Source organism: Bufo bufo, chromosome 1 (assembly GCF_905171765.1).
Source record: "Bufo bufo chromosome 1, aBufBuf1.1, whole genome shotgun sequence".
Taxonomy (NCBI): domain Eukaryota; kingdom Metazoa; phylum Chordata; class Amphibia; order Anura; family Bufonidae; genus Bufo; species Bufo bufo.
This window is the reverse complement of record NC_053389.1, coordinates 649300530-649326789: the sequence shown is the minus strand read 5'-3', so window position 1 is coordinate 649326789 and position 26260 is coordinate 649300530. Positions and strand designations below refer to the sequence as shown.

At 43.6% G+C, this 26260-nt stretch overlaps 1 protein-coding gene across 3 annotated transcripts in view; it reads left to right on the top strand.

Moving 5' to 3' along the window:
- UNC13C (unc-13 homolog C) overlaps positions 1-26260 on the top strand; it is a 793844-nt gene that overhangs the window by 403885 nt on the left and 363699 nt on the right. For all 3 annotated transcript variants that reach the window (XM_040413932.1, XM_040413931.1, XM_040413930.1), the window contains 3 exons: positions 2528-2596; positions 4457-4546; positions 5529-5657. In XM_040413932.1, coding sequence (XP_040269866.1) covers positions 2528-2596; positions 4457-4546; positions 5529-5657 — 288 coding nt within the window. The remainder of the gene's footprint in view (positions 1-2527; positions 2597-4456; positions 4547-5528; positions 5658-26260) is intronic.

Genomic DNA, 26260 nt, shown 5'->3' with positions numbered 1-26260 from the left:
TCTACAGAGTGCTAATAGCGCTCTCTAGCTAGCCATAAACAAAACATCAAATAATGATTGGAGATAGAGAAAGAATAGATAGGGGAAGGGGGGAGAAAAGATTAATAGTAAAGCAAGAAAAATGGGGGGGAGTGGGGAGGGATTTGTAGAGGGAGGAAGGGGGAGGAAGCCTATAATTTTCACAGTCTAGGTCCTAAGAATGTTGTGTTTGTATAGTTAGGGCCCACCTACGTCAGAGATTTCCAAGGGTTCCATATCTTTGCGAATGTATCATGTGTCCTGTCGATCCAGCTAGACATTTCCTCGAATCACCTTAGCTGACACTTCATGTATTGAGGGGGGGTTAGTATCAAGCCAGTGTAGAGGAATTAATGCTTTAGCTGCTGCTATGATATGTGAGATTAGGTTCTTTTTTGAGGGGGAATATTGCGGTGTTGGGAGCGCAAGCGCCACTATTTCCAAAGTAAGCTTAAAATCAGGGGCTGTAAGTCTCCTGATCAGAGCTTCTACATCCCTCCAATAGGACTGGATCTGCGCGCAATTCCACCAGATGTGCGACAGGGACCCTACACCACCTCCACACCTCCAGCATTCTCTTGTGGACGTCAGGCCTCTTTTGTACAAAAAATCTGGGGTTTTATACCACCTTGATAGGAGTTTGAAGTGACTCTCCTGTAAACGGGTGCATCGAGAAAAACCATGTGAACCTCTTAGAATCTGTTTTACTTCAGTATCTGTTAGAACCCTATCCAACTGCTTCTCCCACTCCCTGATGTACACAGGCTTTAGAGATTCACCCTCACCTCCCAACACAGGGTAGAGCTTTGACACTTTCCTAGCAACAGATAGTGGTGATAGGATTAGTTTTTCAAAATCAGTCAATGACCTTTGAGGAAGGCACTTCACTGTCAACTACCCACACACAGCTTTAATGTGATTTAAGCAATTTTGAGCGTGGCATGGTTGTTGGTGCCAGACGGGCCAGTCTGAGTATTTCACAATCTGCTCAGTTACTGGGATTTTCACGCACAACCATTTCTAGGGTTTACAAAGAATGGTGTGAAAAGGGAAAAACATCCAGTATGCGGCAGTCCTGTGGGCAAAAATGCCTTGTGGATGCTAGAGGTCAGAGGAGAATGGGACGACTGATTCAAGCTGATAGAAGAGCAATGTTGACTGAAATAACCACTCGTTACAACCGAGGTATGCAGCAAAGCATCTGTGAAGCCACAACACGCACAACCTTGAGGCGGATGGGCTACAACAGCAGAAGACCCCACCGGGTACCACTCATCTCCACTACAAATAGGAAAAAGAGGCTACAATTTGCACAAGCTCACCAAAATTGGACTGTTGAAGACTGGAAAAATGTTGCCTGGTCTGATGAGTCTCGATTTCTGTTGAGACATTCAAATGGTAGAGTCCGAATTTGGCGTAAACAGAATGAGAACATGTATCCATCCTCTGATGGCTACTTCCAGCAGGATAATGCACCATGTCACAAAGCTCGAATCATTTCAAATTGGTTTCTTGAACATGACAATGAGTTCACTGTACTAAAATGGTCCCCACAGTCACCAGATCTCAACCCAATAGAGCATCTATGGGATGTGGTGGAACGGGAGCTTCGTACCCTGGATGTGCATCCCTCAAATCTCCATCAACTGCAAGATGCTATCCTATCAATATGGGCCAACATTTCTAAAGAATGCTATCAGCACCTTGTTGAATCAATGCCACATAGAATTAAGGCAGTTCTGAAGGCAAAAGGGGGTCCAACACGGTATTAGTATGGTGTTCCTAATAATTCTTTAGGTGAGTGTTTTGCTTAAGTTCGGTGACCTGCACATTCTTTGCTTGAATCTGCTTGATACTGTCTGCGCCATGTGTTGGAGCTTTGCCTGTCATTATCTGTAGTATCTGAACTGTGTCATAGCAACAGTGAGTGTTTGCTGCTTCCTTCTACCTAGATGTCTTGACCACTGTCAACCAGTATCTGCTATGTGTGTAAGAGTTCCTGTAGTTTGTATGTCTGGTTCTTTCAGTCTTTTTGTGTTCTTGATTATTGTCACTTGCCTGTGTCTTTTTGCCTTGGATTCGCCTATGTTCTGCCTGGTTCTGATTGAGTCTTTGACCTCTGTGGGTCAGCTCCAACTACTAATGGACTATTCCAAGATGTACTGGCCTGGTCGTCTCCCTGCAGTAAAGTCCAGATGCCTGTATAGGGGTTAAAGGGTGAAAACCAGGGGACCATCAGGATAAGGCCCTCAGGTCTAGCACAATGATACATCAGTTAGTTGGTACAGAGGCTCCGCAACTATTGAGTTCTGAAATAATAATTTATATAAAGCGTGGTCATGTGTCTATGTAATTTTGTTCTGTTTTGTTGTAATGAAACATATTATAATATTAATTATAATGCTTCTATTAAGTATGCTGATAAAAGTTACAGACAGATAAAGAGTACAATGCCAGTTTCCATCATGCTCCATTCTAAGCACTGATGACTATTCTTTCATTTACACAGAGAGAAAAGTTTATAAAACTCTTGGATCAGCTGCACAATTCTCTACGAATTGACCTCTCAAAATACAGGGTAAATATAATAAATTTTAGGAAGAGAACTTGGTTCTATTCCACATTAATTTACACAATTAGGGCGAATTCACATGCATCCAATCTGCTATCTGAATGAGGCTTGCAGAAGTCCAGATTTATGTCCAGATTATCTTGCAGATTTCCAGTTGCAGGAATTTTGCAATAAATCCACTGTGTGAGAATTCCCCCTAAGAGTCCACTGTTTCAGACAAAACCAATGCAGGGAATGGAAGATACAGTGACATGTTGTCTGTAGGAGGCAGCACCAATATGTAGCTTGCAAGTCAATTGAGTCCAGGAGTTCTTTGTTTGTACACTATGCTGAATGCATATACAGTATTACACATATCTGCCAAGATGACCATAATGAAATAGTAAATGGATTAGCCTGGACCACTATTTACTATGTATTAGTACAACTGCATTAGTTTTGAATGGATGCACAGCTGATACCTCATTGTCGTGTGTTGAGATTATGGATATATATTGTAGATCCTACATGGTCTTTGCCTTACATGCATAAATTACTATGGATTCACATTCTTTCCCTGCGTGATTATCTCTGAATTAGACACAACTCATTAAAGTGGTTGTTTCTTTAAACAGCCTCTTGTTATATATCCTTTTTTTCTATAATTAAAATATTGGAAGAGGGTAAATCCTCGTCTTTACTAAAGCAGAGAATCACATCAATATCACTATGGTTCATCCTGTAGAACTACAGACGTGTCATGTAATTTTTAGGCCTCATGCACACAACCATATTTTTGGTCTGTATCTGATCCACATTTTTTGCCGATCAGATACGGACCCATACCTTTCAAAGGGGTTCAAAAAATGCGGACAGCACATTGTATTCTGTTTGCATCTGTATGTTCATTCCACCATCCCACAAAAAAGAAAGAACATGTCCTATTCTTGTCCATTTTGCGGACAAGAATAGCTATTTTTACAATAGTGTAGGGTGTGTGGAGCAAGAAAGTGTGGGGCGCACACATCCGGTATCCATGTTTTGCGTTCCCATGGTTTGAGGACTGGAAAACGGGTATGGTTATGTGCAATGGCCCAGTTCAGATGTAGTTGAATTGATGTAGATTTTCTATTGTTTATATTCTACACATTTTAACCACAGATTTTCACTCTTTTCAAAATCTGCGTAATGTATGTAAATATATAATATATATATAACACAAAGAAAAGGCAGCAGCACTTGAAAATGAAGCCGGGTGCAAAATCCTCTGACCTTGGGCTGTTCGGTCAAAAAAAAAAAAAAATATATATATATATATATATATATATATATATATATATATCAAATTTTCATGTTAAACACATTTTTTTAATAAACTATATATAAAACAAAAACTAATAAAATACTGCAATTTTCACAATGGCCACTAGGCCTTAAGTATGTTAAGACTTCCTGTCTTTTGAGAGCAGCTACATGGGTCATAGACACAATAGACAGGAGTGGACCCCATTCACTTCTGTGGGATAGTTTTCTAGGCATACTCTGTGACCTGTGCAGAGGTCAGGAGGAAGCTGATAAGCTGTGATATCACCTATTGTGAATGATGGATTCTGTGTTATCTATCCAGAGTACATGTCATTGTAATTCTGGCTTTGGTGATAATGATAATAGCTACTTAAAAGTTACCTGTACAGAACAGGAAATCATGACCTATTATTAGACCTAGTGGCCAGTGTGCAAATTGCATGGAAAGTTGTTTTTTAAATTGCCCAAAAAAATTTAACCCAAAAACATAATTTAAAAAATTTCATTTTCTGATGACCCATTTCATTTAAATCATAGTTGTAAAAAGTATAAATAATCCTTTATTTTCTTTCTTTCATTTAGGATAACTTCCCAGCTACAAACCTAGAAAGGCTTCAAGACTTAAAGTCAACTGTGGACCTGCTAACAAGCATCACCTTTTTCCGCATGAAGGTAGCTTACATTATAGTTCTTTTTATGTCTTTTCAAAGTCACGTTACTATTGTCAGAAAGCTTTCAGCATCACTCAATATATCATGTTTATTGGTCTCTGACAATTGAAGCCTTCTGTATCTAGACTTACCAGATGGATTGTGTTTCCATCAATATCACATGTTTTGCTGTGTTCTCACATTATTATGTTTATATGGCTATTGATTGCTTTACTGGCACATCTGAGTAGCTTGATTCTGATGTTCTAGTTGTAAATTTATTGCGGCTAACTATGATGATGATGTGAGTCAGATTGTATAATTAATAATTACCATACTTTGTAATGTAAAACTAGTATAACACGTTTCTTTACAATAATATTTGAAACGGGGGCTGGCAATTTTTTTTTTGTACTGAGAATAAATAGTGACAAAGAGCAGAGACTTTAGGTAAAAGTGACACAATTTTGGAACGGAATGAATGTAGGGAAAAAATGACAACGTGATAACACTTATCTAATACAATTTGCATCATTTTTAGACCTGGCGTAAGCGGAGAGAAGTCACGCAGTCTTGCCAGAAATACGCCTAAGATCTTAAAAGTTTTGAGGAAATTGAAACATAAAAGACCTAATGAATCAAAATTCTCAGAAAAAAAACAACAATTTCTGGTTGCTGTGTTTAGAAAAAACAACTCATTTTCTGTGAAATATATATATATATATATATATATATATATATATATATATATTAGAAATGTTTCATAGTACAAAGAAAAAAATTTTTTTTTTGAAGACTAGAAAACCCTTTAAATATTTCAAGAGCTACAATACATCACAATGAATACACGTTGCTTTAAATGATACAGGAATCGGGGAGACAACTGTACGATTAAATATATGTTTGACGCATTCTTACAATAAAATACAGGAGCATGCAGCAATGTTTACCATGTACATGTCATTACTCTGTTCTTATGTAGGAAATGTTGGAATGTCTTTTAGGTTCTTGAACTTCAGAGCCCTCCAAGAGCCAGCATGGTGGTGAAGGACTGTGTACGAGCCTGCTTAGATTCTACGTACAAGTATATTTTTGTTAACTGCCATGAGCTTTATTCACAATTACTGGACCAGGTAAGATTTTGTGGACGATTTCATAATAGCTTCAGTTTGTAAAATATATCGATAAAACATCAAGTAAAAAATCATTAATTTAGAGTCCAGTTTTTCAGCAGGCAATGGTGTAACTTAAAGTGACCGAATTCATGAACTGTATAATGGTCTCAGTTTTACAAGCATCTTATAGTACTGTCATCTACACTATATAGCAGGGTTAAGCAACCTTTGGAACTCCAGGTGTGGTGAAACTATGACTCCCAGCATGCACACTAGCTTGGATGTTCAGAGAACTCCCATATAAGTGAATGGCGCATGCTGGGAGTGATAGTTTTACTACAGCTGGAGTGTCAGAGGTTGCTGACTCCTGGTATATAGCTCAGAAACAGTTAGGCTTCTTCAGGCACCAGTTCCAGGTGTGACTGTGCCTCATAAAAGATGACACAATTCACAAGGTGATGTCACTGCACAGAAACAAATATTATTGTTATGTCACAAAACTGGAACGATGAACCCGATATCCCATTACAGGCATAATAAGCAGAGGTGTCCTTAACATAAATAATTCCTGCAGTTATGTTGTCACTGAGTCTATAGCACACAAAATGATATCCACACCACATGGGTAATAAACATGGTGAAGTCATGGTACAGGGATAACAACGCAACAGAGACTAATGTAATGATATCATAAAACTGAGATAGTGATAAATCTGCACAAGCGTAATAGAAAAGACACGGGCACAAGGCAGAGGTAAGAACCATAATGAATATTAATGGCCTGCTTTGTATATAAAATACAGATCAATTTATTTATCAATACACCATATAAAAACACAGTTTTCTCAGTATCTCTAATAATAAAAAAATAATAATAATCAACAAAAATAATAATAATATATATAGTCTCTATTATGTGATATTCTATAGTACTGGTCCCTCTATGTATTCCAGTGCGGAGCTCACACACTATTTTGGAATATGTAATATTATACAGCGATAAAGCAAGAGGAAATTCTGTTTATTTAATCTCTCTCAGTGTAACATTCTTGCGTTCTTATTATGAAGTCTTGTTGTTACTTAGTATCACACAGTTCCATGCAACTTATTGACAACCTACTCAGGTACGATGCAATGTAATGTTTCTCTGCTTACAAAAGTCCTGTTGTGCTGATACCGGTATCGCTGGTAGCAGGTCATACATACATGTGTTTTTCCATATGCGGCTTTGTGTCTTGACGATCGCAAATGCCCATGATCAATCCCCGCGCTTGTGCAGGCACTTCTCTGCGCATTCACTTCTCAGAGCACGCGTGTTGAGGGTGTAGAGACGCCGACTTTGTTCAATAGCTGTATATGCTTCTTCTTAGTTCAGGTTTTTCGCTCTGCATATGTCGCTGTATTCACCCTTGCATCAAAATGTAACCACAATTCTGGTGTAAAATTATTTCTTAAAGCTAGCCAACAGATGGTATTAAGTTAAACAAAAGTGTCTATCCATACACCACATTTCTCATCCAACCTGAGCCACTGTTAGAAATCTGGTGCAGGTCTATAGCATCTATAGCAGGGATGCTCAACCTGCGGCCCTCCAGCTGTTGCATAACTACAACTCCCACCATGCCCTGCTGCAGGCTGATAGCAGTAGGCTGTCCAGGAATGCTGGGATTTGTAGTTTTGTAACAGCTGGAGGGCCGCAGGTTGGGCTTCACTGATCTATAGGATTAGCAAATGTGCCCTATTTAATATCTCTAGCACCCACCCCCTCCCCCCTCTCAGTACTTCATACCTGGACACATGTAGCCACGGTGCAATATCAGAACAGCAAATAAGGCATAGACCACCAGATCTTAGAGCTAAGACTAAGGCTGACTGCAAATCCAAAAAACAGCAGCAATATGTAAACTCCAAAAAGTAATTATGAGAACTGGTAAACGCCTATTAGGAGGCTAATAAAAAGAGTCTTCTATAAATAGGAAGACTGTGAATCTAAACATGTAAAACTGAATATTGTATGAAGAACAATTTAGGCGTAATATAAATTTAATCGATAGTGCCAGCTGCTCCAACTTGCCGTCACATTCATTTTTGATTCTCCATGATCAATGCATTTCTACAACACATCCAGACAAAAGAGTAAAATGGTATTTTGTTCCAACACTGAAAATTACAAGTTTGTTCTGATATTAGATATTTTCTGAATATTACAAAATTCTGAGACATAAAAGCCAAAAGCAATTGACAGCTATAACAATGTATGCAAATTCCCCAATCTACAATCGTAATACGTTAAATTATGCAGACAAATTGAGTGAAAGACTAGCTAAATGAAACCAGCAGCTTTCTTCCATTGTAATTATGAATATGGACAAGTTATGCCTTATGAGCAAAAGTCACAGAAATCGTTATAATTGTGTTTCCCCGTAAGTGATTAAAGTAGTAATAAGGAAATAAAAAGATATGTTAAGGCACTAGTATGAAAGTATATCTAGTTGCTAAGGAACAACTGAATGAATTGGAGCATATCACCATAGCTTAGTGCTCCCGACATAATATTGATATACAACCACAGATTGTGACGTTCATTAAAATATGCTAATTGAGCAAATCTTCCCTGTCAAGGAATAAAGACTATCCGCTGAATATTGATATGCATTACGTGGCTGTACACAATGAAATAGGTAATCGAGATCATAACAATAACTAATGAGCAGGGACTTGCTCTTTCTGCCTCTTTGGTCCATTCCCCTGAACTTTCTGTGGTTGATTGCGCACTGAGCAGTGCATTGAAATTGGCAATGCATATGTTATGCATGATCAGCTGCTTTGAATAGTTCATCGCCATAAGTCTTTTTATTGAGTGTTGCCTATTGATGGAAGTTTGAATAATGAATGTTAGAGGCTAATGCATCCCACTATTTATGTGTCTTAGATATTTGATCTCTCATAGGTAATGGTTTAGTATTTAAAGACATTTTGATGGATGAATTTGAAATATTTGGATGATTTAACCTTTTGGCACCTTCAACGTTTTTCACGTTTTGCTTTGGCTTTTTTTCTCCTTGTGTTCCACAAGAATCACATGAGAACTAGATGTTGTGGGACAAGGTGTACTTTCAATGGCACCATTTAATTTACAATCTTTTATATTGAAAAAAGGAAAATAAAATATTTGTGGTGGAATTGAAAAATATTAAATTCCAAAAAATAGTTTCTTGGGTTTTTGTTTTTACAACGTTCATGATGTGTTAAAACTGATGTTGCCTTTATTCTTCAGGATGATGACACCAATACCAAATATATACAATTTTTGTTATGCTTTACTATTATTAAAAGAATAAACAACTTAAAAAAAAAAGATATATGTTTGCTTTGTGTCAACATATTCTGCTACCTATACCATAACTATTTGCATATTTCCATCTACAGAGTGGTGTGAGGGATTGTTTTTTTTAGGGTGAGCTAAAATGTTTATTGGTACCATTTGACTTTCTTATCACTTTTTTTTTTTTTTTTTGAAGAGGGGGGATTAAAAAATTGTGATTCATTTTATTTTTTTATTATTAATATTCCATGTCCCTATCTATTTAAAAAAATAAAATAATCATAAAATCCAGCATTTTTAACAATGGCCACTAGGCTGAACATATGTCGAGACTTTCTTATCACTTTTATTCCTTTTTTTTTTTTGAGGAAAGGGGATAAAAAAATAGTTTTATTTTAAATATTTGTTTTAGAATTATTAGATTTTTTAAAATTAATATTCCATGTCCCTATCTATTTTTTTTCAATAATCATAAAATCCAGCATTTTTCACAATAGCCACTAGGCTAAACATATGTCAAGACTTCTTGTTATTTGAGAGCAGTCACTTGGGCCAAAGACACAATAGCTGAACTTGACTTCAATATGAGATTTTTCTAGTCATGCTTTGTGGCCTGTACAGAGGTCATTAAAGAGTAGATAAGCTGTGATATTACCTGTTGTGAATGGTGGATCCTATTTTATATATACAAAGGTCATCCTAATTCTGCCTGTGATGATGGCTACTAAAACGTTATTTGTATAGAACAAGAACCTAGACCTAGTGGCCAGTGCAAAAACGATACGGTTTTATTTTATTTTTTATATAGATAGTGAGATAAAAAAATAAAAAATAAAACTATGTCTAAAATACACATGATTCAAGCAATAGGTCATTTTCTGATGACACATTTCTTTCAATGTTTTTATTTTTAGTCTCCCTAAAAGACTTGAACATGCAGTCATTAGATAGCTAATACCATAGAGTGCAACAGTTTACAATTGCATTATATAAGGCAGGGCTTAATAGGAAGAATATCATAGCAGGCCTGGTAGCCTTCAGAAGGCTCCATTAACCAATCAGCACACAGCAATTTCGCTGCAGGGGGATGGTGGGGGGTCAGAGGTCATGCTCACTATTGACCACAGCATATGACAGGTTAAGTGTCCACAATGAAATGTATTTTTGATCTGACACTACTCCTGTGTGTCAGCTTTGCAGCACAGCCTACTGAACTGGCACCATTTTTAAACACTGAACATCCACTGTATATGTACAGCAGATGTTGTGAAGGGGCTAAAGTAGAAACTTACTTAACCACACTGCAAGGATTTTATATGAGCCTATTGAACAGACCATGACACTTTCCTAGACAATCATAGTCTATCACAGGGATCAGCAACCTTCGGCACTCCAGCTATGGTGAAACTACGACTCCCAGCATGCACAGCTCCTTGGCTGTTCTCAGAACTCCCAAAGGAGTGAATAGAGCATGCTGGGAGTCGTAGTTTCACAACAGCTGGAGTGCCAGAGGTTGCTGATCCCTGGTCAAGTAATATCTAATTCACTTCCTGGCATATTTCTAGACTTAGTTATAGTTAGCAGGTCGACTAAATGCGTGGAAATGCTATGATCTCTATTTACAAATATGTCCTTAATTGTTATTAGATGGGTTGTTTCATCTAGCTACTATTAAGAGCAGCCATATAATACTACATTTTTACTGTTGAGGTCAGTAAAAGCATCTGCTAGTGATAGCTGATAGTTGGAGGTTTATCAATAACTGCAAAAATCAGCTGATCTCTGGTCTAACTTTAAAGGCTATGGACACCTTTGTGCATTAAGATTAGAGATGGCCCGAACTATCCGACGGCGAACAGTTTCCGGCGAACATAGCTTGTTCGCGTTCGCCTCTGCCGGGCGAACACATGCGATGTTCGGTCCGCCCCCTATACATCATCATTGAGCAAACTTTGACCCTGTACCTCACAGTCAGCAGACACATTCCAGCCAATCAGCAGCATACCCTCCCTCCCAGACCCTCCCACCTCCTGCACAGCATCCATTTTAGATTCATTCTGAAGCTGCAGTCTTAGTGAGAGGAGGGAGACTGTAACTGCTGCTGATTTAATTGGGAAATCGATAGCTAGGCTAGTGAATTCAGTGTCCACTCCAGTCCTGAAAGACTCATCTGATCTCTGCTGTAAGGACAGCGTCCTGACAGCACCCCAAAAAGCCCTTTTTAGGGCTGCAACATTAGTCTGCTTTTTTTTTTTCCTTTATATACATATTGCAGTTGCCTGGCCTGCCTGTGTGTGAGGAGCTGCAGGCCCACAGACTGTAGTGTGCCCACTGCCAGTGCTCACCCCTGTCATTCCGTGTGGCACAGGACTTTGCTTAAAAAAAGGCACTTAATTTTTACACTTTAATCTAAGGTTAGTTGCCTGCCAGTGTGTGTCAGGCTGACTTCCACTGACTGTAGTGTGCCCACTGCCAGTGCCCACCACTCATACCGGCTGGCACAGGACTTTGCATAAAAAAGGCATTTAATTTTTACACTTTAGTGTAATTTCAGCTGCTTGCCTGCTGCTAGTGTGTGTCAGGCCGACTTCAACTGACTGTAGTGTGCCCACTGCCAGTGCCCACCCCTGTCATCCCGTGTGGCACTGGACTTTGCTTAAAAAAAAGGCACTTAATTTTTACACTTTAATCTAAGGTTAGTTGCCTGCCAGTGTGTGTCAGGCTGACTTCCACTGACTGTAGTGTGCCCACTGCCAGTGCCCACCACTCATACCGGCTGGCACAGGACTTTGCATAAAAAAGGCATTTAATTTTTACACTTTAGTGTAATTTCAGCTGCTTGCCTGCTGCTAGTGTGTGTCAGGCCGACTTCAACTGACTGTAGTGTGCCCACTGCCAGTGCCAACCACTGATACCGGGTGGCACAGTAGCTTGCCGATAAATAAGGCATTTAATTTTTAGACAGTAGTCTAAATTCAGTTGCTTGCCTGCTGCCAGTGTGTGTCAGGCCCGCTTCCACTGACTGTAGTGTGCCCACTGCCAGTGCCAACCACTGATACCGGGTGGCACAGTAGCTTGCCGATAAATAAGGCATTTAATTTTTAGACAGTAGTCTAAATTCAGTTGCTTGCCTGCTGCCAGTGTGTGTCAGGCCCTCTTCCACTGACTGTAGTGTGCCCACTGCCAGTGCCAACCACTCATACCGGGTGGCACAGTAGCTTGCCGATAAATAAGGCATTTAATTTTTACACTTTAGTGTAATTTCAGTTGCTTGCCTGCTGCCAGTGTGTGTCAGGCCCGCTTCTACTGACTGTAGTGTGCCCACTGCCAGTGCCAACCACTGATACCATCTCCCCGTTCGAAAAATCTATTCAATAAATGGCACCCAGATTGGGGACGTTAGAGGGATTAAACTGATGAGAATAGTACTACAGAAAATACCACTCATATCGGGTGTGACAGTAAATTGCACGGCGCAGACGCAGTCACCGTGGATAAAAACAAAGGGGAGGGAGCCAGCGTTTTTTTAACCATCTCCCCGTTCGAAAAATCAATTCAATTGACCTTTCGGGGACCCTTGGTGTTGTACGTGGCTGGGTGGAGGAAGAAACCTTCAATGACATCACCGGGACGTGGCTAGCTTGGTATCCAACCTTGTGCAAATGGGGAGTTTGCGGTTGTGCAAATGAACTGTTTGCGGTGCATTAAAAGGGGAGTTTGGTCTGTCAATGTCTGTGATGCGGGCGTAACCCTTACACTACCTGATCGATACAACATCATACCTGATCGTATACACACACTGGATGTTTTAAAGCACGTTATTCCAAACAATTTAGGAATGTTAGTTGATTTATGCCCTTTATGGATTAAAACCCGACTCTGCGTCCACTACGTAATTTTCCATGGGAGTTTTGCCATAGATCCCCCTCCGGCATGCCACAGTCCAGGTGTTAGACCCCTTGAAACAACTTTCTCATCACTATTGTGGCCAGAAAGAGTCCCTGTGGGTTTTAAAATTCGCCTGTCTATTGAAGTCTATGGCGGTTCGCCCGGTTCGCCAGTTCGCGAACATTTGCGGAAGTTCTCGTTCGCTGTTCGCGAACTGAAAATTTTATGTTCGCGACATCACTAATTAAGATCAATAACCCCATATCTTACCATAATGCAGCACATAATAAAATTGCACTTGTTAGTTTACTGGTATCAGCTTTGCTTCACATGCTCTCTGAAATGCTCTTCCATAAGTTTTGCTCAGTGCTGTCATCTCTCCTCAAACATGTGTGGGTGTTCCTGTGGATTTCACATGCACCAGCACAAGCTCCACAGCCATGCCCCCACATCCTGTTAGGCTACTTTCACACCTGCGTTCGGGTGTCCGCTCGTGCGCTCCGTTTGAAGGGGCTCACAAGTGGCCCCGAACGCAACCGTCCAGCCCTAATGCATTCTCAGTGGACGCGGATCCGCTGAGAATGCATCAGTCTGCCAGCGTTCAGCCTCCGCTCCGCTCAGTGAGCGGACACCTGAACGCTGCTTGCAGCGTTCGGGTGTCCGCCTGGCCGTGCGGAGGCAAGCGGATCCGTCCAGACTTACAATGGAAGTCAATAGGGACGGATCCGCTTGAAGATGACACCATATGGCTCAATCTTCAAACGGATCCGTCCCCCATTGACTTTCAATGTAAAGTCTGGACGGATCCGCTCAGGCTACTTTCAGACTTAGTTTTTTTTTCAAACTATAATGCAGAAGGATCCGTTCTGAACGGATACAAACGTCTGCATTATAGGAGCGGATCCGTCTGAGCAGACATCAGACAGACCCGCTCTGAGCGCTAGTGTGAAAGTAGCCTAACATAGCACAGCTAGCAGCCACTTACATACAGACTGCTTGTAATCAGATCTATTTCTCACTTTCCATTCTGTAGAAAGTCCAATTTTTGCAGACACAATAGATATTTCTGCTGATAACCATAGCGTTATAAGCCTGATATAGATCTCATTACTGACAGCTCTCACTACATGCGTTCTCTTCTGAATACAGTATTTGTGTGCAGTCCGCACAAATTAGTACAGTGTGACGACACACAATGCTATGTACACATAGACGTTCACGGGGGGGGGGGGGGGGGGGGTGGATTTAACTAACTGGTGTAAAGTAGAACAGGCTTAGTCGCCCATAGCAACCAATCAGATTCTTCCTTTTATTTTCCAATGGAGCTTTGAAAAATTAAAGGTGGAATCTGATTGGCTGCTATGGGCAACTAAGCCAGTTCTACTTTACACAAGTTTGAAAAATGACTCTATATAAAAAAAAAAAATGACAACACTCTCAAACACTTAACTTCACCCCTGTGGTCGCAATGTTTTCAGCTCATTCATGAGATGAAACGTTGTGACTAGTGTTGAGCAAACTTGTGTTTCAAGTCCGGTGTACAAGGTTCCGGGTTATCTAAGGCCTCTTTCACACGGGCCTTGCGGGAAAATGTGCGGGTGCGTTACGGGAACACCAGCGATTTTTCTGCGCAAGTGCAAAACATTGTAATGCGTTTTGCACTCGCGTGAGAAAAATCGCGCTTGTTTGGTACCCAAACCCGAACTTCTTCACAGAAGTTCGGGCTTGGGATCGGTGTTCTGTAGATTGTATTATTTTCCCTTATAACATGGTTATAAGGGAAAATAATAGCATTCTGAATACAGAATGCTTAGTAAAATAGCGCTGGAGGGGTTTAAAAATACTAATAATAATTTAACTCACCTTAATCCACTTGCTGGCGCTGCCGGCATCTCGTCTGTCTCCTTCTTTGCTGAACAGGACCTGTGGTGAGCATTCATTCCAGGACCTGTGGTGACGTCACTCCGGTCATCACATGATCCATCACATGACCCATCACCATGGTAAAAGATCATGTGATGGATCATGTGATGACCGGAGTGACGTCACCACAGGTCCTGGAATGAATACTCACCACAGGTCCTGTTCAGCAAAGAAGGAGACAGAAGGAGATGCCGGGCTGCGCGAGCAAGTGGATTAAGGTGAGTGAAATTATTTTTTTATTTTTTTTAGCCCCCCCCAGCCCTATTTTACTATGCATTCTGTATTCAGAATGCTATTATTTTCCCAACCATGTTATAAGGGAAAATAATAATGATCGGGTCTCCATCCCGATCGTCTCCTAGCAACCGTGCATTAAAATCGCACCGCATCCGCACTTGCTTGCGGATGCTTGCGATTTTCACGCAACCCCATTCACTTCTATGGGGCATGCGTTGCGTGAAAAACGCTGAATATAGAGCATGCTGCTATTTTCACGCAACGCACAAGTGATACGTGAAAATCACCGCTCATGTGAACAGCCCCATAGAAATGAATGGGTCGGTATTCAGTGCGGGTGCAATGCGTTCAACTCACACATCGCATCCACGTGGAATACTCGCCCGTGTGTAAGGGGACTAAGAATTCCATTATGGATTCCGCTACCACAGATGATAACTTATGGTTCATTGTAGCGGAATCCATAACAGAATTCTTAGATAGCCTGAACCTTTTTACGCCGAACTTAAAACACAAGTTCGCTCAATACTAGTTGCGACCACAGGGGTGAATAAAGTGTTTTTCTTGTCACTCATTTTTTGTGAGAGTGCTGCCATTTTCTTTATTCTTATATTGTCCTGGATTTGATGCCGGATCCATTGGCACGCACCTCCATATTTATTATTTGGCCTGATGTGCTGCCATTGTAAATATATATATATATATATATATATATATAATTAGAGATACTTATGCAGTATATAAATCTTTTGATAGAGGTAGTTGTGCGTTGTGTGTGTGTATGTATGTATATATAAATATATATATATATACTATATATATATATATATTTGTGGTCAAGGCTCCGGGGGGAGTGTTGGGAAGAGGGTGTGCACTGGACACGGTAGGACCTAACTTGGCTAGTGGTGTGCCTTTAGCCACGTGACGCGGGTAGCCAAAAAAGGGGGCTAACCCAGGGAGTCTGAGCTGAGTGAAGCTGGAAAAGAGGGTGGGCCGGGTGGGGCACTGCGTGATGCCGACACCAGAGGGAGGGCGTGTGCCGGCTAAATACCCTATGCCCCTCCCACAAATGCAGGCTGGGAATCCAGCCTGCTATACTTGTGGTCAAGGCTCCGGGGGGAGTGTTGGGAAGAGGGTGTGCACTGGACACGGTAGGACCTAACTTGGCTAGTGGTGTGCCTTTAGCCACGTGACGCGGGTAGCCAAAAAAGGGGGCAAAACATGAATTTTAGGCAGTTTATTATTTGGAGATTTACAAAACCAGACTGGAAAAAGCTTTGGCAATCTCGACCCGTGGATGAGGGATGTAACGTGAAAAACAGGAAGATTGCCATCGTCCCATCTTCCGTATGACGTGAGCGGGGACGCCATGTTTGGAGGCTGCCGATGCGGCCCCGATTCGGAAGGAGTGTCCGGAAATGGAAGCAGCGTGGAACCCCAGACCCGAAGCTATGGAACGAATGTGCCTGATGAACTGCGCGGATGTCAGTGACAGCACGGGAAAAGGCAGTAGGGGGCTATCGGGAGTTCTGTCATGGAGAGTGGAGAGCAGCTGATTGAACACGGACACTGGGCACCAAGGATTGAACGACTGAAAGTATTCGATCTGTACCGGTGGACCGACTTGGGAGGTTTTGGAGGAAGGAAGAGAGAAGGTGAAGTGGTCTAAACTATGGTGGAGCTGACTGATGACTGGCCCTGGATTCCGGGCTGAGGTGCAGCAGAATTCCCCCGGCCTGAGAAACCCATAGAAGCTGAGGTAGAGAGCGGCTTTGAGGATCAAACTTCTAAAAGGGCCAAAGGGATTACCATCTAGGGCGGCAGAAATTTTTTGGAATAATTCCCCTGTGACTGGTTGTCTGGTGGGAAGGGCAGGGGAAGAGAGCTTCTGAATGCCCCTCAAAACCGCCTTGACCGCCTGGGAGGAAAAGAAGGAGGTATGACTAGGATGACTGATCATGTGGTGGTGCTGGATGCCCGCTAAATAAAGTCTGATGGTGTTGTGGGACAGATGGAGTACGCCAGGAAGGCCAGGACAAAGGAGACTCTGTCCCTGTCCCCCCTGGGGTGAAGGTGGGCAAACCGCCTGAAGGTGTTCCACCCTGTTAAATAGTTCCGGGCAGAATTAGCCGAGAGAGACTCGCGGATGAGACCGTGGGCTGCGGAAATGTACTCCTCTAGTCCATGATCAGGGCTTCGAACCCCGGAGGGTTGATCCCGACTCTCCGAGCTCCCGGCATGACCTGGAAAAACAAATCAAAGTTTAAACGGGACAGAGCATCAGCTGCGGTATTTTTCCTGCCCTCTATGTGCCTGCAAATGATGCGGAAGTTGCTTTGCAGGGACAGCCAGGTGAGCCTGCGAACCAAGCGCATGACCTTGGGGGAGCTGGACCTACCCCTGGCGAGGATGTCAACAACCGCCTGGTTGTCAGTCATGAAGCACACTGGCCTGTTACTCCACGATTGACCCCAGACAAGAGCGGCTGTGACGATGGGGTAGACCTCGAGCAGGGGGGAAGACCTGGCAGCCTCCTGGTCTGAGGAGACCTGCGCGGGCCAAGGACCCGCAAACCATTGATCCCCGCAGATGGCCCCGAAACCGAGGGAAGCAGCAGCGTCGGAGAATACCAAGGGAGAGGCCTCGTTCCACTGAGGAACGAAGAGGGAGATGCCATTCCAGCTGGACAAGAACAAAGACCACATGGCCAGATCCGCCAGCGCGTCGCGCCCGAGGTGGATGAGGGCATGCTGATCTGAGGCTGCTGGGAGGAGTCTGAGTAGGCCGGCGGTGAAAGACCTGCCCTGGGGCATGATCCTGGCGGCAAAGTTGAAAGACCCCAATAAAGACTGGAGTTCCAACTTTGACACCGTGCGGGTGCCCACGAGCCTGGCCACGGAGTCCTTTAACCTGTTCAATTTGTCCAGGGGGAGGCTGGCCTCCATGCTGATAGTGTCCAGGGTGATGCCCAGAAAGGTGATTACCCTGGAGGGGCCCTCGACCTTAGCTGAGGCCACCGGAACATTGAGGCGGCTGAACAGGCTGAGGAGGCTGTCCAACCTGTCCGGGGCGTGTTCGGCCTGCTCGATGAGCAAGAAGTCATCCAGGTAATGGATGACCCTCGGACAGTGGGCATGATTGACCAAGAGCCAATGCAGTGCTTGGGCGAACTGGTCAAAGAGCCAGGGACTGCTCTTTGACCCGAACGTCAAGCGGGTGGCAAAGTAATATTTCGCCCTCCATTTGAGGCCGTAGAACTTCCACAGGTGAGGCAGGATGGGCAGCAACTTGAAGGCATCAGCAATGTCCGCTTTTGACAACCAAGCCCCTGCCCCGACCTGTAAGATGAGCTCCACGGCCTCGTCCAGGGACGAGTACTGCATCGAGAACTCGTCCGACGGGACCAGGGAATTTAGGCTGGGGGTGCTGGATGCATGAGGAGCAGACAAGTCATAAATTAATCTTTTTTTATTGGAAGACTTTTTGGACACCAGACCTATGGGGCTGACCCGGTACAGAGGGAAAGGGGATTCCGCAAAAGGACCGATCATGAAGCCCTTCTGCAGCTCCGCCTCCAGCAGAGCGTCCACCGCCCCGGGATCCTCCAGAGAAGAGAGGAGGTTGGGGCACTCATGAGTGACCTGCGGAAGGGTGACTAGCCCGGTGTGGAAACCCTCCGAGAAACCCTGTGTGAGGAACTGGACAAAACTGGGGTCATGATGTTGTTGGAGGAGGGAGAGTAACAGGTCAACGTTGACCCCGCCTAGTCATGAGCGTTTTGCCGTGCGTTGGGAACAGGAGGACTGAGGATGGGCCCTGAAACAGATGGCGCAGATGTGCAAAGCCTTGCATTTATCATAACTGCAAAAACCCAGGTTTAAGTTGTTACAGAGCTGATTTTTCCCTAAGAAGGTGATGGGATGGCCGAGTTTGTCCGTGGCGGGGTTGGGTTTCTGCACCCCTGAGCTGGACGTTGGCCTGGCAGGAGATGGGTTGGTGACATGGGGGCACCAATCAGAAGAATGGAGGACTGATTGGCAACCGGCACAGGCTGGGGATTTTTGCCCGGCGAAGTGCCTGCAAAAGATCTCCATGTCCAACACAGCCCAGTTGGTGACATGCTGGTGCTGGAGGAAAGCCGCTGCAGCTTTGGCAGAGAAAGACCGGTGGTACTCATAGAAGGCGGTACCGCCATATCTGTAACCCAGCTCGGTGACCTTGTACATGTAAGTGTCCAATTCTACCCTGCGGTGGGGATGAATAGAGCACACTATGTCCCGGTACAGGCTGAAGGTCAGCATAAACTCGGGGATGGACAGCTTCTTGTTGAGGCGGACGTCTTTGGACCTCAGCACCACCGACACATCACCGCAGGCGATTGTCCGGTTTTCGACCGTATCATGGGTGGAGATTAGGATGGCGGCCAAATTGATATCCTTCCCCGCCAGGATATCCCGCCTGATGTTCTCTGAGACAAAGAACGCTGGGGCGATGTCGGGAGAGGCCAGACCTGTACCTTGGACGTTGGCCTGGGAAGTAGAAGGCACGGCTTCGGCCTCTGGCGGAGGAGGAGGCGTAGCAATCTTGCTCTCGACGGCCTGGAGCCTGGAGTCGATGTGTGACATCGAAGACGCCATGTTGTTGATGGTCGCATGGAGTTGGGTCAGGGAGAGCTGAATGGTCGACATGGAGACCAGATCTTCGGAGGCTCCGGGTGGTTCGGGAGCCCTGGGAGATTCAGGGAAGAGCAGATGATATAGTTCTGCCTTTCGTGCGGATGCCGAATGGCGGATCCCTTTCTTCTTCAGTTCAGCGAGCATCCTGGGGATGGTCCAATGCATGTAAGACGCGCGGCTGGCTGCCTCCGAGACCGCTGACTCAGGGATGGACAGTGAGTCCTCAATATCCGAGACGTGAGACATGTTGACCGAAGAAGACAGGACCCTGTGGAAGGATCTGACGTGAATTGACAACCCCTCGTGCAACCCCCAAAAACATTTTTTTTTTTTTTTTTTTTTTTTTTTTTTTACTTACCTGGAGCCTCAGAAAGTTTAGGATGGAAAATTTGTTTGGAAAACCTGGGAGCAATCGAACAAAAACTCGGGGAAGTCCGCGAAGAGGGTGAACTTCACACCCTGCGAATCTGGGATTGGTAAGTGAGGAAGAAATTTTATCTGGTACCTGCGGGGAGAGGTACCCCAACATATGCTGACAAGACGGAACTTACGTGATGATAAACAGGAAGAAAACGAACCCTGAAGGTGGCAGGCCGAAAACGTAAGAAATCCTGAACGATATCAGGCGATGGAAGGACAAAAACCTGAAAGAAAACACGAAACCGAGTGGCCTGAGCGTATCAGGTAGTGACGAAACATGACCTGGCGTGAACCAGTGAACAAACGCCGGGCCCTGAACAAGACCGAGAGCCGAGACGCGTCTGGAAACGAGGCCCCAACTGGCTGCCAGCGTGGAATTTACCAGTGTGGCAGGCAGTGAGGAGACATGACCCGTGCGCGATGGCAATGGCGAGCAACAGGCCCCGAGCGTGACAGATAAAGAAGCCTGAACTGACCGTGATAGGGACACCTATGAGGTAGGAGAAAGATGCAACAGGACAGTAGGAGAGGAATGTGACGTGAAGTGAGATGCAGACCAAGAAAAAGATTTGAAAAAAGATGAACGACCCACAAGCAGGTCTGACAAGACGGGACACGAAACCAAACGTAACAGGAGGAAGGACATGGTGAAGACTGAACAGCAAGAGGACATGACGAGGACCTGAACGTATCAGGCAGAAAAACATGAAGAAGAAAAACCCGAACGTATCAGGCAGACGGACACGAAGACGGAACCTGAACGTATCAGGCCGAAGGCACAAAGAACATCCTGAACGTGTCAGGCAGGAGGACATGAAGACGGAACCCGAAAGCATCAGGCCGAAGGCACCAAGAACATCCTGAACGTATCCGGCAGGAGGACAGGAAGCAACTCCTGAACGTATCAGGTAGAAGGACATGAAGGAAATCTTGAACGGATCAGGTGAAAGGACATGACAACAACCAACCTCCCAGACGTATCAGGCAACCGGACCTGAAAAGGAACCTGAACTTATCAGGTGATTGGACATGAAGCGAGCCTGAACGTATCAGGCGACAGAACCCGAAAGGGAACCTGAGCGTATCAGGCGACAGGGTACGGAGAAAACCATATTAGTGCAAAACAGAAAAAGAAGACCACCTGGACGTACCTGGAAGGAGAAAACATGACGGGCCAGGTGAATAGAAAACAGAACATATCAGAGCAGACAGTAACTTATTGTTTTTTTTTTTTTTTTTTTTTTTCTTTGGGGACGCTGAAAACACAGGGGGGCTGCTAGTTGCTTAAAGTAACATCCTTCAGACAAACGGCTGTCATTCCTGGAACCAGTGACGGGCCCGCTCTGCCCCACAGACTGTGTGGGATGCGACACCAACCACCTTACTGTGGGTTCGAGAGGGACGCCTGTCAGCATGCTGGGTTTGTCCAAAACATGCGCGGTCAAGCAAGGCAGGCCATGGTTGGCGAAATAAAAGCCGGGGAGTTTTAGGCAAGGTGAACGGGCGTCTCAGGATTTAAACAAGGGGCCAAAAAAGGGGCCGACTATGGAGCTGTGCCCACCCTGGGGGAGAAACCCTCCACAGGGGACGCGCCGCCTCCCCGACTGCCGCTCCCCCAGGCACTGATGTTGGTGATGTAATCAACCTGAGGGGGGAGGAGGAGACGCACGGCGCCCCCCGCGATGCGACGGCTAGGAGAAGCGGTGCGCTGCTGCCAACATGGGAAATATGTTCAAGTGTTTGGCTCCCTGCCCCACTAGAATCCCATCCTCTGGCACCCGTGTGATGCAGGTGAAGAGTGACATCACCATGCTGCCCAGGTTAGGCCACCAGTGAAACAGCATTGCCAGAGGACAGCATGGAAATGGGGCTGGCGAGTATTATGCTAGCATTGAGGCAGTGGCCGCAGTTTGAAGAAAGGGGCAACACATAGCACAATTGTGGGGCAGCGATCATACCAACATGGTACTATAATGAGGCATCATATCTGGCAGTAACATTTACGGCCAGAACAGGAACAAGCTTTTAGTGGAGCACTGCGGAAGCGCCGGACTTGACAGTAAGGCAGCCGGGGTCGTTGAACACATGCCCCATGCCGGACGAGCGGAGGGAGTGCAGCAAGCGGAGGTAAGGCCTGAGGGGGCCGCGCCGCTGGCGGCGGCTGCCCGTGATAGCGGACGGGTGGGGTAGCGATTTTAGATCGGTTGCGCTTACCGAGATCGCCGTAGGAGAGAAAGTGCCGCCGCTGTCCGTGGACGCTGGGAAGGCCAGAATCGGAAGTCGCACGAGGATGACGTCACGTAAGACGAGAAGCCGCACTGCGTGATGCCGACACCAGAGGGAGGGCGTGTGCCGGCTAAATACCCTATGCCCCTCCCACAAATGCAGGCTGGGAATCCAGCCTGCTATACATATACAGGTGAAACTCGAAAAATTTGAATATCGTGCAAAAGTTCATTTATTTCAGTAATGCAACTTAACATTAGAATATTGTGAAAAGGTTCAATATTCTAGGCTCAAAGTGTCCGACTCTAGTCAGCTAATTAATCCATATCCCCTGAGCAAAGGGTACCTGAGATTGTGACTTTGGGGTTTTCATGAGCTGTAAGCCATAATCATCCAAATAATAACAAATAAAGGATTGAAATATCTCGCTTTGCATGTAATGAGTCTATCTCATATATTAGTTTCACCTTTTAAGATGCATTACTAAAATAACTTGCACAATATTCTAATTTTTCAAGTTTTACCTGTATATTATATCTTACGCTTTTTGTGAGGCAAGGTAACCAAAAATGGCTGTTCTGGCACAGTTTTTATTTTTTGTTTTTTACAATGTTCACCTGACAGGGAAGATCATGTGATAATTTTTTTAGAGCAGGTCGTTATGGACATGGTGATACCTAATATGTCTATTTTTTTTTTATTTGTGTTTTACACAATAAAATATTATTTTTTCCAAAATCATGTTTTTGTGTTTCCATTTTCTGAAAGCCATCTTTTTATTACTTTTTTGACAATTGTCTTAGGTTGGGTCTCATTTTTGAGATGAGATGGCAGTTTGATTGATACCATTTTGGGGCATGGTTTATAATCACTTGGTATTACACTTTTTGTGATATTGGGTGATACAAAATGGCTTTTTTGGCACATTCTTTTTATTTTTTTGCGTCGTTCACCAGATAGGTTGGATCACATGATATTTTTATAGAGCGGGTTGTTACGAACACAACGATACCTAATATGTGCCTTTTAAAAATTTTATTTTACACAATAAAAGCATTTTTGAAAAAAAATCATATTTTTATGTCTCCCTTTGACTTTTTGATCGCTTGGTATTGCACCTTTTGTGATGTAAGGTGCTAAAAAAAAATATTACATTTTTTGGGCACTTTATTTTTTATTTTTTTATGGTTTTGACCAGATAGGTTTGATCACATGCTATTTATAGAGCAGGCCGTTACTTACATGACGATACCCAATATGTGCATTTTTTTTTTACTTTATTTTATGCAGTAATAGCATGTTTGAAAAAATAAATCAAACAAATTTTTGTGTCTCCATTTTCTAAAAGCCATATTTTTTGGACGATTGGCTTATGTAGGGGCTCATTTTTTGCGGGATGAGGTCACCGTTTGATTGGTACAAATTTTTGGTACATATGACTTTTTCATCACTTTTTATACCATTTTTGGGGAATTGCGGTGGGCAAAATTGCAATGCCATCATATATATATTTTTTTTATGGTGTTTATTGTGCGGTAAAAGTAACATGATCCTTTCATAGATCAGTTCCTTATGGACGCGGCGATACCAAACATATTTAGTGTCTTTTATTTTTTCCATTTTTAACCAATTATGTGTGGATATAGGAAGATTTTTTTTTTATTTATATATTTTTTTTCTTTTTTCACTTATTTTTTTTATTTTTTTGGATCTAGACCCACTTGGTATAGTGTACTGCAGTGTATTGAACTCACACTATGCCTGATCAGGCTCCTGCCGTCAGCAGAGGGGAGGGGGAAGGAGAGGGAGATGTGACAGGTCGGTCGGTAAGTGAATGTGACAGGGGTCAGTAGGTAGGTGGGTCAGTCGATCAGTAGGTGGATGTGACGGGGTCGAGGCCCCTTTTACCTCCTTCGTGCTCAGGTTACCCCACACATATTTGCTGGCACAGAATCGCAGGGATCCAAGGAGGAGCAGCCTGGGCCCCGCTGGGTGCCCTATTAACGGGCCCGAGGGTCGGGAGATTGGGGCGGAGGAGGCCAGGATGCCGCTGCCCGGTCACCTGAACGGGTTTCGGAATCTTTCGGTGATAGAGGCACCAGGGCCATCACTGGAGCTGAGAGCGTGGAGAACGCGGGCATGTGAGATGGGGCGAGCACTGCGGAGACATGGGGGGCTGTGGGCAGGGGTCAGAGAGGAGGGGATCTCAGGGTGCAGAGGATCTCAGAGTGCACAGGGGATCTCAGGGTGCAGAGGGGATCTCAGGGAGCACAGAGGATCTCAGGGTGCACACAGGATCTCAGGGGGGAGGGGAGGAGAGGGAGACAGTGTACACTCCCATGTGCACACAGGAGGAGTTACAGAAAATCCGTCAGGTGACTGATTCTCTGTGAACTCACTGAGAGCAGCCTGCTGTGCATAGGAAGCACAGCAGGCTGTAGAACAAAACGAAAATAAACACAACCAATTGGAGAAATTATTAAATTAATTAGTGTAAAAAAAAATCTTTTTTTTACAAAGGTGTACATATCCTTTAATAATCAGTTGTCATGAGCCAATGGATGTCTTGTCGGCAGTTTTGTGAAGCAGAACAGATTTTGCTTGTATTGCTTTGTACCTGTGACTCTTTATCATGTTCTTCATCTAAGAATCTTTATTATCAATGTGTGAAATGCTTAGTCATTTCTCAGGTAATGCTGATCATTTGATAAGTGTGTATGACAAAATCTTTCATTGGTTTCTTTAAAAAATAAAAATAAACGTTATATTGATTTCAAAATAATGGGATGTCGCATTGAGGCAAACCCTCTAAAGGGGTTATCCGATCATTGATGTAAATAAATGAAAAACAGACATATTATAGTACATGGCAATCTCTTTCCAGCAAAGCTAGAACCAGCCCTGCTAGATTCTCTTCAGGCTGGCGGCTCAGAGGGAGTGTCCTTTCTCGAGGGGGGGGGGGGTCCTTTTTACTACAGTTATTTCCTTTTAGGTGTCTCAACATCTATGGGTAGTTTCACACTAGCGTCGCTGGATTCCGGCAGGCAGTTCCGTCGCCGTACAGTACAGTGACTGAATTGAAGACATCCTGATGCATACTTAATGGATTGCTCTCCATTCAGAATGCATGGGGAAAAAACTGATCATTTTTTTTCGGTATTGAGCCCCTAGGACGGAACTCAATACCTTAAAAGAAAAAAGCTAGTGTGAAAGTACCCTAACAGTAGGTATCAATAGTGGCAGTTGAAGGATGGAACTGAGCATGTGCGACCACCTCAGTAGAGAGGTGAACATACTGTAACTATACAGATTAAACATCAAGGGACACCATTATAATGAAGTTAAGAGAAAATCTCACAAGTAGAGAATTTTTGTAACAAAGAAACAAAATTTGTTTATCATGCTTAATTATATTAAAATAACATTTAAAGATGTCAAAAACATTTTTAGCCCTAATGATAGTGGTCCTAGGCTCTAATTCTCTTGTCTTATGATTGCTAGTCTGAATTGTCTTTTACTTTTCTTCTGTGTTGTCTGTGATACTGTGTTAACAGTTTTCTGACCATCTGACCATTGAAGTTGTTCTGCTTGATCTATGCATCTGATTACAATTTTCCTTTCTGAATCAGATTTACTATACAAAGATGAATAATGCAATTTTGTAAAGAATTGGCAGGGAAGCCTAGGAGTTTCAAATTATTTCTGTTATATTTTGTTAATATGGCCTTCCAAGGACCCATGGTCTCATGGACCTCCTTTTCACACCAATTTGTTCTCCAAAGTGCTATCTTCTTAGCGTGTTTTGAACTGGCAGCTGTTATATGTTTTGAACTGGCAGCTGTTATATGTTTTGAACTGGCAGTATATGTTAGACCTAGTGATTAGAAAATATCCAGTTAACAGAGTTTCCTGGTAAATAGACTCCC